At 37.9% G+C, this 12,190-nt stretch overlaps 1 protein-coding gene across 8 annotated transcripts in view; it reads left to right on the top strand.

Moving 5' to 3' along the window:
* PHF21A (PHD finger protein 21A) overlaps positions 1-12,190 on the top strand; it is a 133,825-nt gene that overhangs the window by 103,881 nt on the left and 17,754 nt on the right. For 6 of the 8 annotated variants that reach the window (XM_038137867.1, XM_038137866.1, XM_038137872.1 and 3 more), the window contains 8 exons: positions 501-755; positions 2,540-2,626; positions 4,869-5,165; positions 6,887-6,985; positions 8,068-8,119; positions 8,929-9,008; positions 9,453-9,513; positions 11,959-12,122. In XM_038137867.1, coding sequence (XP_037993795.1) covers positions 501-755; positions 2,540-2,626; positions 4,869-5,165; positions 6,887-6,985; positions 8,068-8,119; positions 8,929-9,008; positions 9,453-9,513; positions 11,959-12,122 — 1,095 coding nt within the window. Of the gene's footprint in view, positions 1-500; positions 756-2,539; positions 2,627-4,868; positions 5,166-6,886; positions 6,986-8,067; positions 8,120-8,928; positions 9,009-9,452; positions 9,514-11,867; positions 11,891-11,958; positions 12,123-12,190 lie in introns of all 8 variants that reach the window. The other 2 variants (XM_038137873.1, XM_038137874.1) reach the window with 1 other exon arrangement.

Below are 12,190 nucleotides of genomic sequence, written 5' to 3' on the forward strand. Positions count from 1 at the left end.
TATATTTTTGTTTTTAAAAAACGAACTTATAAATGTTTTTCCCCCTCTTCCTCTGATTGTGAGGATCACTGTAACTACAGTTTCTATTTGAAAATAGGAGTTTTACTCAGTGAGAAGCCAGTTTGCTGCTGTGTTTCATAAACCTCCACCTTAAATGTTTGATATCGACAGTGCATGTTTGGAAGTAATATGGAACTAAAAGATCCAAAGTACATATGCCGCAGCTAACACTTAATTGTAATTTTCTCAGGAATTTGTTTTGATTCAATCTGCAATGCTGCAGGTGATCAAAACATACCAAACAGGTGCCTCAGATGAGAATGCTTCTAGCTATCCAGTTTTTAGAGGCATAAGATAATGTGCTTGTTTGAACAGCAGGTAGATAGGCTCAGAGCTGCCTTTCCTTTCTCACGCTGTCTATTGTTTCTGACTAACCAACCCACGTCCTGTCTGATACGGAGTGTCTCTGTCTCTTACAGTGTATTTTCTGTTTCCCTTAGAAAACTGTAACTACAGCTTCTATGATCACCACTAAGACACTACCTCTCGTCTTGAAAGCAGCAACTGCGACCATGCCTGCCTCTGTTGTGGGTCAGAGACCTACCATTGCCATGGTTACTGCTATCAACAACAATCAAAAAGCAGTCCTCAGCACTGATGCGCAGAATGCACCAGTCAACCTCCAGACAACAAATAAGGTCACTGGGCCAGGAGCTGAGGCAGTCCAAATAGTGACAAAAAACACAGTAACTTTGGTAAGCATTTCATGTGTTTGCCCTGCAGATATGTGTGGGTTTGGTTAACAAGAGGGCTATTGGACAAAAATAAACAGTTAGGGTTTCTCACAGAAAGGAGGATAGTAGGGGCATGGTGTGAGTCTTCACTAGCTGACATTGCTAAAGTGATAGTCTATAAGAAAAACATCTTCTCTCCATGTGGGTTGTTATTACTGTTCTGCTTTATAGAATTAAATCAGTGCTGTCATCACCTCTGTGTAAAGTTTCCCCTGTTAGTAACCGTAGTCATGGAGCAGTAGTGATTGTTTTGCCCTTACTGAATCTGTATGGCTGTGCTCTGCAGAATTCCTACTCTTTTCTTAGGCAAAGGAGATGTCAGACTTTCTTCATTTGATCAATTTGGGTCTTCGTTTTAGGGTTTTTTGAGTCAATCTCTTGTTCCCTTTGCATGATAAAGTCTCTGATGTTAGACACATCACTTAGTATTGCCCACTACCATGTCTTTATTCAGCACGTTTTCAAACACGTAAACAGATGCTGTTTCTTTAAAAGCATTATTTTGGAAGTACAGATTTTGTGCTTTAGCTACATCACACAGTCTTTTCCAGAATAGTTAGCCACCTAGAAATAAAAGAACCAGTGTTTCAGAACTGGATTATATAGGCTTCTTGGTCTGGAAACCAGGCATTATGTAACAACATGGTAGGGAAATTTTACTTCTGAAGTAAAGGCTATGGCTTTATTAAAAAAAATCCAATTAATCTATATTTATTAAAATACAGTTTAATGCAGATGCAAGTAATTTTGCTTCCTAATGAGGCATATATTTGTGATCAGAATACAGAAGACGTTTGAGTGGAGTTTTTTCTACTGTTCTCTTTTCCTGTGTCATCCCTTGCACCACTGTCATCTGTTCTTTGTGTCTGTACTTCATTTCTTTGCTGAATAACTTTGATTTGAGGAGGCAATTCTATTTTAATACTAGTCTACGATTTATGTTTTTATAGCATATTTCATCAAAAATATCAGAATATTTTCCCGAGTACTAATTAATCAGTACAAGACCTTTTTGAAGAAAATTGCAATCTTATATGTGTGGACAGAAGTATAGGAGGGTATAAAATAACATTGACATTGATTTCAGAGAATCTCCCCAGGTACTCATGGTGGCTGGTAGTGCTGTTCAGTGATTAATCATGTGGCAGCTCCATGCAGCTGATTTCAGGGAAGTACTTAGGTTTCCTCAAAATCAGATCTTAGTTGTTTCAAATGAATGGCCTACTTTTGAAAATTTCAAGTTGTGTATTTAGAGCCCCTCACAGTGTCATTAATACTGCTGAAAGAGTCGTAACTTCCAAATCTTTGCTATTTGCATGAGATGTTCTCTCATTCTTCTGTGTGTCATTCACTATGAAAGGACCATAGCTCATATAACTGAACATCAAAATGTTACTATTTCCTGTCTGTTGTAATGCCATTTTTTAATGACTAAAACAAACACGCGTTTTTATTATCATGGAATGAAATGGTTTTAGATTGCAGAGCACAATAGTTAGTACAGTTGAACTAAAAGGAAATATGCCGGCAATTTATGAAGCAAGGTGTATAGGATCTAGAAAAATAAGGTTTAGTTCTGTCTTTAATACATTTCTAATGAGGAACCTCTTGTTATGAAAAATTATTTACAAGAGAAAACCAAGGACATCAGGTCTGAAAGTACCTTCAGGATGTTGATTTTGGTGAAAAACTTCAAAGCTAAAGTTTCCTCTTACCTCTTACTGAGCTTTCTCATGTTCTTACAGCAGGTTCAGGCTACGCCTCAACCCATAAAAGTGCCGCAGTTCATCCCTCCTCCCAGACTTACTCCTCGTCCAAATTTTCTTCCACAGGTGAGTATACAGAGAACAAACAATAGAAGGAGGAACTTGACTGTAGCGTAGATAGAAGAGACTTTTGATGAACATTGTGTGGTGTTTACTGCTGATGTGCTGGAGAAGACAATTCATCTTCAACAGGTTTGCAGATGATAACAAATTTGAGGGTGCAGTCAATATTCTTCAAGGCAGCGCTGATGTGCAGACAGCCCTAGACAGGGTAAAGGAAGGGGCCAGCAGGAATTTCTTGAGCCTCAGCATGAGAAAAGATGGTCTTGTACCTGGAGTGGACTAACTCTCTGCACAGGTACAAGCTGGGGACTGACTGGCTGAGGAGCTGCACGGATTAAAAGGTCTTGTTTGACAGCAGCTCAATGAGTGATGTGCCCCAACAGCAAAGAAACCTACCAGCATACTGACCTGTACCAGCAGGATTACAGCCAGTAGATTGAGGGAAGAGTTTATCCACCTTTCCTCAGCAATCATTTAACTGAGTCCAATAAACCCCTTGCAGTTTTGGAATGCCTGGTTGATCAATTTGAATGGAGCATGGGAAGGAAAGCCACTAAGATAGTTTGGGGGGGCAGGAATATATAATCTGTAAGGAGAGGCCTAAGAATCTGGATGTTTCAACTTGGGGAAGAGGCTTTGGAAGCACCCTAACCAGTAGTATTACTTCCAGTACCAGCAAGGAAATAAACAAGAAGCTGGAGACATAGGTGCTTGGCAGGAAAACTAGAGGCAATGCTCATAAATTAGGGCAGGGAAGTTTTAGACTGCATTTCTCTCCTTGAGGACAGTTAGGAGCAGAAGAGGCTTGCCAGACATGTTTTGAAAGCTCCATCCTTGAAGTTGTACAAGACTTATCTGGACAAAGCCTTGAGCCAGCCGATCTGCATTTAGCGATGGTCTTGCTCTGAGCAGGAGGTCAAATTAGAGACCTCCTCAGCCACCCTCCAGCCTGTATGAGTTTGTAGCTATGAAATTTACATACGATGATATATATGATCTTGTTTGCAATAAGTGAAATGAACCCATGGAATAGGTGTCATCAAAATCAAGGCATCACCCAAGGCCTTAAATTGCTGTAATTGTAGCTTGCTGCTCATGAGTGAAAAAAGAAAAAATGAGATGTCTCTAGATTATTCCCAAGTATTTCTGTATTGCAAGGGAGAGTGACCTCTGTTTTCAGCTGAGTAGTAAAACTTGTGGTTCACTTTTTTACCCCATGTTTGGGGAGGACACAGATTGTTTCTTTATGTAAAAAAAAAAATAATACCTTGCATGAACGACTTAATTTGTATGAAATATGTGATGCTGTGAATAAAAGTAAATCTTTTGCAAAGTGAGAAAGGAAAGTAAAGGCCAGTATCTGATTAAGATTTGGGTATGGTGGTGTCTGTTGGAATGTGATCTAGTTTTTCATGGTAAAATGCTTTATGGAGTATTGCGGGTGGATAGGACAATAGGAATCAAATAAGGAAAAAAAGAGCTTTATTTTTAAAGTAATGTGCTCTACTTCTGTACTTTGAAATGATATTTTAAGTCCATTGTTAAGTACAAACTTAACAGGGACAGGAAATAAGCAAGTATTGGTGATGGAGTTTTGGAAGATTCTTGTGGCTCTTTTCTTTCCTGTGAAAGAAGAGAAATGGTTGCATTTACCTGTATGTTCAGAACTTTCAGTAAGGGGTTAATATATAATCTTGTCACTTTTTTTGCTTATCAAGATAACTTGTGCAGGTATCTAAATAATATATAGAATTGACAGATAACAGATATTGCTGAAAAAAATAATTATTTGTTTCAGAGCACAGTCAACTGTTCATAATTTCTTGGAGGTTCATTACAAAGCCCTGAAACACTTTTAATACGAGCGCCTCAGCTGTGCCTGTAAATATCACATGGATTTTTTTTGGCCTGTAAAACCAAGATGTTAATTTAGATACAGATAAGGCATTTGGCAATAAACATTCTGTATAAATGTCTGTGCATCCAAATACCATTTCAGGGATGGTGACTATATATGCAAATGTTATGGATGGGTTTTATGTAAGTAGGCTTGAAAATGTGGTGCTTTTTTCTCTTAACATACTTAGGACAGTATGCTAAAAATTACGTTATCTAAAAAAAATTCAAGCAGCCTCCTGCAGATTATTCAGGATGGATTGAAAGACTTAGTGCGAAGTTGATCTGAAATACTGATATACAAATCTCTGGGGTTTTTTTTTCTCTTTTTCTTATTTTGTTTTTGTAGGTTCGACCTAAACCAGTTGCCCAAAATAACATTCCTATTGCCCCTGCACCTCCTCCAATGCTTGCAGCTCCTCAGCTTATTCAGAGGCCTGTGATGTTGACAACAAAGTTCACACCCACATCTTTACCCAACTCTCAGAACTCCATCCATCCAGTTCGTGTAGTTAATGGGCAGACAGCAACCATAGCCAAAACTTTCCCTATGGCACAGCTCACCAGCATTGTGATAGCAGCACCGGGTACCAGGCTCGCTGGGCCTCAGACCGTACAGATCAGCAAACCAAACGTTGAAAAACAGGTACAGATAAAGTGTCTACTAATGCAAGGTACTGGGTTTATTGCTTTACTGTGCAGGTTTGGATAGGACGACAGTCAGGGAGAAGTTTTCAGTGGATACTGGAGATATTCGTGTTCTAATGGCAGTACAAATTGTGGAACGACTTGCAGCTCTTGGGATAGATGTTACCATTTCCTTTAATATGGGCCATTGGTGTCTTTTGCTCCTGCTTCAGTGTTTTTATGCTCCCTCTACTGTTTAAACGTCAGTAGTTCATAAGCAGGCTACATTGTAGTGTTTGACTAGTATCTTGAGGAACAAATACAAGCTGAAATCCATCTTCATATCAAGCCCTTTTGTTTTTCAAAGGGTGGTTATGTGAAAGGCGGAAATTGTAGAAAATTGTAGGGATATTTAATCAGATAAATGTAGCAATTTCTTCCATGATCCCTTGATCTTGCAATCTTGTGATTTGAGGCAAAATAGTCTCACACAGCTTCTGAAGTCTGATGGTTCCCTGTGTCTAAATCAAATTGAATGAGTGGAAAGGAGACCTTCAGAAGTATAGAATTCTGTATGTTTAAAGTCTCTCTCCAGAAAAGACTTCTGTAAAATAGAAAGTACTTAAGTCAGTGTGGATTGCAACTGAGAGTCCTTGCCAGTCTGTTCAAGTAAAGCAATATTCTGATTCACTTTTAACTCTTTTGTATGTTGTGTGTTAGTAATAGTGTAACATTGTATACTATGTTTCTACTATAACATAATGTTTATGTAATTTATTTTGATAATAGTAGTATATATGTCACTTATAACTCTTTCCTAGACTAATATGCCTTGAAGTTACCTTCTTTCAGCTTTTGAAATACTTATGGAGACTGTGAAAATCAAGTGCATGAATGTTGTGCTCATGCTCAGTTCTGCTTGTGAAGTCTCAAGAGCAGGTTCTTGCATACCTCAGGGTTGTTGCACAGGTTACTCAGCAATGTGTGTCTTTTCCATGTGAAGTTGTACTTCTACAATATTTGACTTTTGATGCCTGTTCCTTTTGATGACAGCAATATTCATTTGCTCTTTGAATAATTACTGGCAACTACAGAAAAACATAGAAGAATGGTGGTGGTTCAATAACATATGAAATTTTCTGTATAGTTTCTCCATATCATAAAGGGGAAAAGTTTGTCTGTCTGTGGCTCACCTTACTCTGTGTATAGCCTCGACATCCACGCTATAGGCTGAGGAATGTCATGTGGAAGATTTATGACTTGAGAAAAGAAAAATGCTTCAGAAACATCTGACAATGAGGGGTTCAGAGAACCAGTTTTTGAGCCATTCATAATTCTGTAAAATACAAAGACTGAGGAGTGAGAAGCACAAAATGTATGTGCCATGCAGAGTGGTTTTTAAGTGGATTTCTTGATGGGATGACTTTTCTTGAAGTGTCTGTTATTCCCATATATTATAGTGATTTCTGTAACAAAGTTAACTCTTAAAATCACTGTTTTATCTTGTGTGGCTGTGTGGGGTAATGGATTGGTGACAAGGCTGTTTCATTCTTTGTTAAATGAAAATACCTTATTTAACATTCCTCTGACATCAGATCCCTCAATTAAGTCTTTGTTAGTACACTGTCAGCTTTAAACATTTTCTCTCCTGTATCTTCAAAAGTATTTGTTTTGCTTTAATAGTCAAAGTGAAAAAAGTCATTCTTATCACTGAATATGAGAAACATTGTTTTCTTGCAGACTATTAAACCACATGTGGAAACAGAAGAGAAGCAAACAGAAAGTCGTACAGTTACTCCACCTGCTGCACCGAAGCCAAAACGAGAAGAAAATCCACAGGTATCAGAACATACCCAGAGCTTTCTTTTAAGAAAAAAAAAAAAAGGACACTGTCTTTCAGAAAATATTTTTTCCCTGTCTTCCCTCAAGACTTCTTAACTTTAACATTCCATACGTTCCTGTTGGACAGCAGTAGTTGATAAGGCTACAGAATAAAAAAAATAAATAGCTGTAGTGCGTTGCATTTTTCAGTTTTGGAATGCATTTGGCTTCTAAGTCTTTTGTAAGTTAGATTTTTCATTTCTCCTTGATATTCCTTCAAACAGGGGCTTAGATTGCGGAGTTGATTTCCACTCCTTTAATATTTTAGACTCTGTAGGTATTCTCTAAGCTAAAGAAATGTCTGTTTTCCTTTATAAAATATTTCTACTTTGGTGAGCAGGAAAGAAAGAGTCACTTATATCCACATTCTGCTTGTGTTTTAGTCCAGTTTAGTTTGGGGTGAAAGAGAGGACAGAATGACTATTTCTTAAAGCCTTTCTGCCCATGAGGAGCTTTGGAACTGATTACAGCTAAATGCTCTGCTACATTTGTTTCCATAGATGGATTCAAATTGACTGTTGTGTGAGCTCTAACTGTTGTCAGCTAGACAACAAAATTCTGATTTTTACATATCTCTGCATTTCCTGCATTAAAATTAGAATCCTCTAAGAAACTCATAGCCCTTAGCAAATAGCAAATCTAAGCTAGAGTTGGCTCCTTGTAGTTCACAATAGATGGAGAATGATCTTAAGCTAGCAATATTTTTCTGGCAATTGAACTGTGTTGGTATCTTCTAATAGTCAGTTCAGGGCTGGAAGGGAAGTAACAAAACTGCTCTCTTGTTCCCAGCTCTGCCAACTCTGTGATCATGAACAATGGGTATTTCCCAGTATCTCAGTCTAGGTTCCATCTAGAAAATGGGACTCTTGTCTGTCCTTTTCCAAGAAGTTTGACATACATGAATGAAAAGTGATTTATAGAAGCAAAGTATCACTAAGAATTATTTTGGCGCTTATTTACTGGTCAGCTACCTTTAAAGAGCATAAATGAATCATCCTAACAGTTGCACTTTTCATGATCTTTTTTCTTCCCCCTCACAGAAACTTGCCTTCATGGTGTCTCTGGGACTAGTTACTCATGACCACCTGGAAGGTAGGAAAAATGTCTTAGGTTGGTTGTTCAGCTCCTGGTTTCATGATCATTCTAAATTGGAAGTAGGATTCCAAAATATTCCTTGTATTGAATGCAGTATTTTTTTGTACAATAGTACCTTTGGGATGTCTGTACTCTTGATCTAACTTAGTTTGTTGTGCATATGTTTTTGTTCTTCTTGTGACATTGAAACAAAGCAGTTATTTATGCAGTGGAGCAGAGGTTGGGAAGAAAGTGTATGTTCTGATGGTAGAAATCTGTGGCAATACCAATGCCCTCTGGACACCCCCTCTATCTGCAAAGATACACCACGGATCATTTTACTGTAACCTATGTCTAGATTTTTCATTTATTTTATGATTTAATGGGACTGTAATTTGTAATGAATGAGTTAATGGATTATCATTTCATTTATAATTTAAACTTCTAATCCTACACATTGAAAGACAGCCTATCATTTTAATCACCTGCATATTTCTGTACTGTATTTTTAAGTATCAGCAAGATTACCAGAGGCATTTTTTTTAGATCCCAGTTATACTGACCGTGAGTTTTAAGTGTCTTAGTCGTGGATTACTTGGTGAGAAGAAGGATTTAATCAGTTACTTGAGCACTGCGTTGGTATTCCTTGTCAGCTGTTAGTTTTTAAACCTTCAAAAGTGAAAAGTATAACACAGTTGCCTATGCCGGGCATGACTGGTGTTCTATAGAAATCTTTGCAGCTCTTCTCACATGCAAACTGAATTCTGTGGACTTTATATAATTTCTGAGATCCATTGTTTTCTGACCTGAATGCTTTGTTTTACAAGAAATCCAAAGTAAGCGACAAGAGAGGAAAAGAAGAACAACAGCAAATCCAGTGTACAGTGGAGCCGTTTTTGAGCCTGAGGTATTAATTTTTTGCTGGGGGAAGCTGGTATTTTCATTCTGATGTTGAGTGTCTTTCTAACATCTTGCTACCTTGTAAACTTTCTCAGTTCTAACTAGAAAGGCAAGCTATCATTTATAGTTCAAAAGGCCATTGCAATGACATGAGGCTCAGATTTTTAAATAGTAAATACACTGGGGTGTTTCTAGTACTTGTATCTTTTTCTGCCTTCTCCTATATAAAGCTGCCATCAAATGGCAATGTGTGTTGGTCCGCTTGCGTATCAGCCTGAAGCAGTTCAGATGTCAGAAGCAGTGTAAAGAAGCTAACTTTTCTGAAGGTGTGTTTCAGAAAACACAAAAGCTAGTAATCTCACTTAGAACTTACTGTGCTGTTCCTCAGCTACTGCATATAGTTATTGCCAGAAATGTTCCTCAACAGAAATTGTTCCATTCTTCCCTGCAGCGCAAGAAGAGTACAGTGACGTACCTGAACAGCACAATGCATCCCGGGACACGTAAAAGAGGTGAGGTATACCCAGACCTGTCTCCCTGCCCAGTGCCTCTTCCTCCATATTGCTTTTGTAGTCCCCATGTCAATTTGAAGAGCAAAACAAGGACTCTACAGTACTTCATTTATCCAGTAAATTTCCATGGTGGGCAAAGACCATGACTTCTAGGGATTAGCATAGCAAGATCTAATAGGCAGCTCAATGTTTTGTTTCAGTTTCACTCTCAAAAAAACCCAAACAAAACCCACCCAATTCACTGGATATTTACTAGAAATGTGAGATGTTTGAACATAATTTAGTGATGTGAAGCTGCTGTAAAGATCCCCTTGTTAATGACTAGATTGTATTGTTACTGTCAAGAAGAAGGTGGTTGTGGGAAAAGCAGCTGTGCCCTGAAAAGGAGAGGAAACTTAGTGTGACAAAAGCCTTGTTTCCTACTGGGAATAGGATGGGTCCTTCAAAAGAACTTGCCCTGGGTGAGAAAAGCTATCGTGCTCACACTAAGCACTTTATTTGCAACCAGAGGGCCACTTGTCCTAAAATGAGAGATGATCTTTCATATAGGCATGCAGTATTATTCAGAAGAAATCCTTCTGTAGAACAGGTAAAATTTTAAGACTTAGTTTATGGTGAAACAGGTGAAACAAAACAGCATGGAGAGAATGTGATGCCATTATTTGTGCATGGCATCAAGCACACCTACCTGACAATGTTTACCTGATTTTTGATGATTTTCTGCAGTTCTTAAAGACTCATAATACCTTCTCTATCCTAAGTTTTCTGTCTAAAAAAGGTAATAAATCAGATTTAAAAAAAAATTAAACCAGTCTCTCACCTAGCACTGACCAATTCCATTATCTTTTGGGGGTTTTGGCTGCAAGATGAAATATTAATTTGACATATTCTCTTCTTGATACATGTTTTCAGTCCAGCAGACAATGTGGCAAAGCTGACACTTCTGCAGCTGTGCTGTTTTTAAATAAAAGACGTGTCTCTGCTGCTATCCCCTAAAAAAATTAAATGTGTTTCTTAAAATTATATGATGTAGATTTTAAATAGAGAGTTTTTGCATTTACTCTGTGGATAAGTAATGTTTCTTCTTCTAGTAATGATTTCTTAATTTTATTTTAGACCTTATAGTGAACAATTATTGTATCAATGAAAATTATTGCATGCATTTGTACTTGATACTCTCTTACCCTGTTTTTGCAACTGACTATTATACTTTCTATTTTTTTGTCACACCCTGTTGTGAGTGAACCTTTACGTTGCATCAGCAGCAAATTAGTAGCACATGTTTTCAATTGACAAAAGATTTGGAAGTATACATTTGTTTTGTAATTTAATACAGCCATATATTGAGTGAAAAGCTTTTGTAAGCATTTGCCCTTGAGAGCTTTAGTTTAATTATAGATGGTGCTGAGCATGTCAGAAATTTCACCCATGGACATCACTAGCAGAAATCCATTTCCAAGGACATACTTAGTTCTGGAACATATCCAGACCATAAATGCAAGGTTTAGCATGTTAATAGGTATAGACTGACAATCTGTAAACATAAGATCTGGGGAATTATTCCTAGATCCTAACTCCTTTATGTTTACATATCTATAAATTACCTGGGAGAAGGAAGGCAGAATTGAAGGTTGCATACTGGGTTTTTTGCTGTCTTGCTTTGCATTCGTAATTTTATAAGAAATGTTACGAAGACATTTGCACATCTGCTAGTCTAAAGGAGTATCTAGGGATTGAGCATAATCAAACGTACTTGGCTGAGAAAGTCTAAGAAAGAGCACAAAATTTGGAGTGGGTTACAGTAGAAGACCAGTGATAGGTTAAAACTGATAGTAGTTACGGGTCAGAACACAAGACCTGTTCTAAGGTAGCCTGATTTTAAAAATGTACCGGTAGGGTAGAAAGTGCTGATCTGTGAACTGACAGGTTTAAAAAATGGGGAAGAAAAGTAGGGAAGTGGTGAGTGTTGGCCTCTGATAAAGGACTTAACCTCTGTGTAGATTTATGCTGGCACTTAAAAAGATAGGCAAGTGTGGGATAACAGCAGAAAGGATTTAATAGTAGTTATTGTAGCTTCTGTGGAGCTTTGATGCCAACATTTTTCCCCTAAAAACTGAATAGCCTCGTTTTTAGGAGTGGCAACTGTCCCCATGCTGCTTTTGTGGGAATAGTTCTTTGACCCTCTACAGAGCTTATTTCTATTTCCTTCTGAAATACATCTTTTAAATGTTCTTTCCTTGCAAAATTCTACTTAAAGATTTCTAAAAAATGTTTAAATCTTTGCTTCTGTCCTTCCACTTTGACTTTTATATTAACTTCCTCTCTGTGCTACATCATTTCCTTTTTCACGCTAGCCAATGAGGACCACTGGCCAAAGGTATGTAAGATCATTTTTCCTTTCTTTTTTTTTTTGTTTCGTTTGTGTTCCCTGTTGTTAATATGTAGGTCGTCCACCTAAATACAACACGGTGTTGGGGTTTGGGGCTTTGACCCCCACGTCCCCTCTCTCCAGTTATCCTGACTCCCCTGAAAATGAAAAGACAGAGACCACATTTACTTTCCCCGCAGCTGTTCAGCCTGTGTCCCTGCCTAGCCCCAGCTCCACAGACGTAAGTAACTCTTGGGGAGGGGGTTACTTTTAGAAAGTTACGCAAAACAGGCACAAGGAAAATCATTG

Source organism: Motacilla alba, chromosome 5 (genome assembly GCF_015832195.1).
Source record: "Motacilla alba alba isolate MOTALB_02 chromosome 5, Motacilla_alba_V1.0_pri, whole genome shotgun sequence".
Taxonomy (NCBI): Eukaryota; Metazoa; Chordata; class Aves; order Passeriformes; family Motacillidae; genus Motacilla; species Motacilla alba.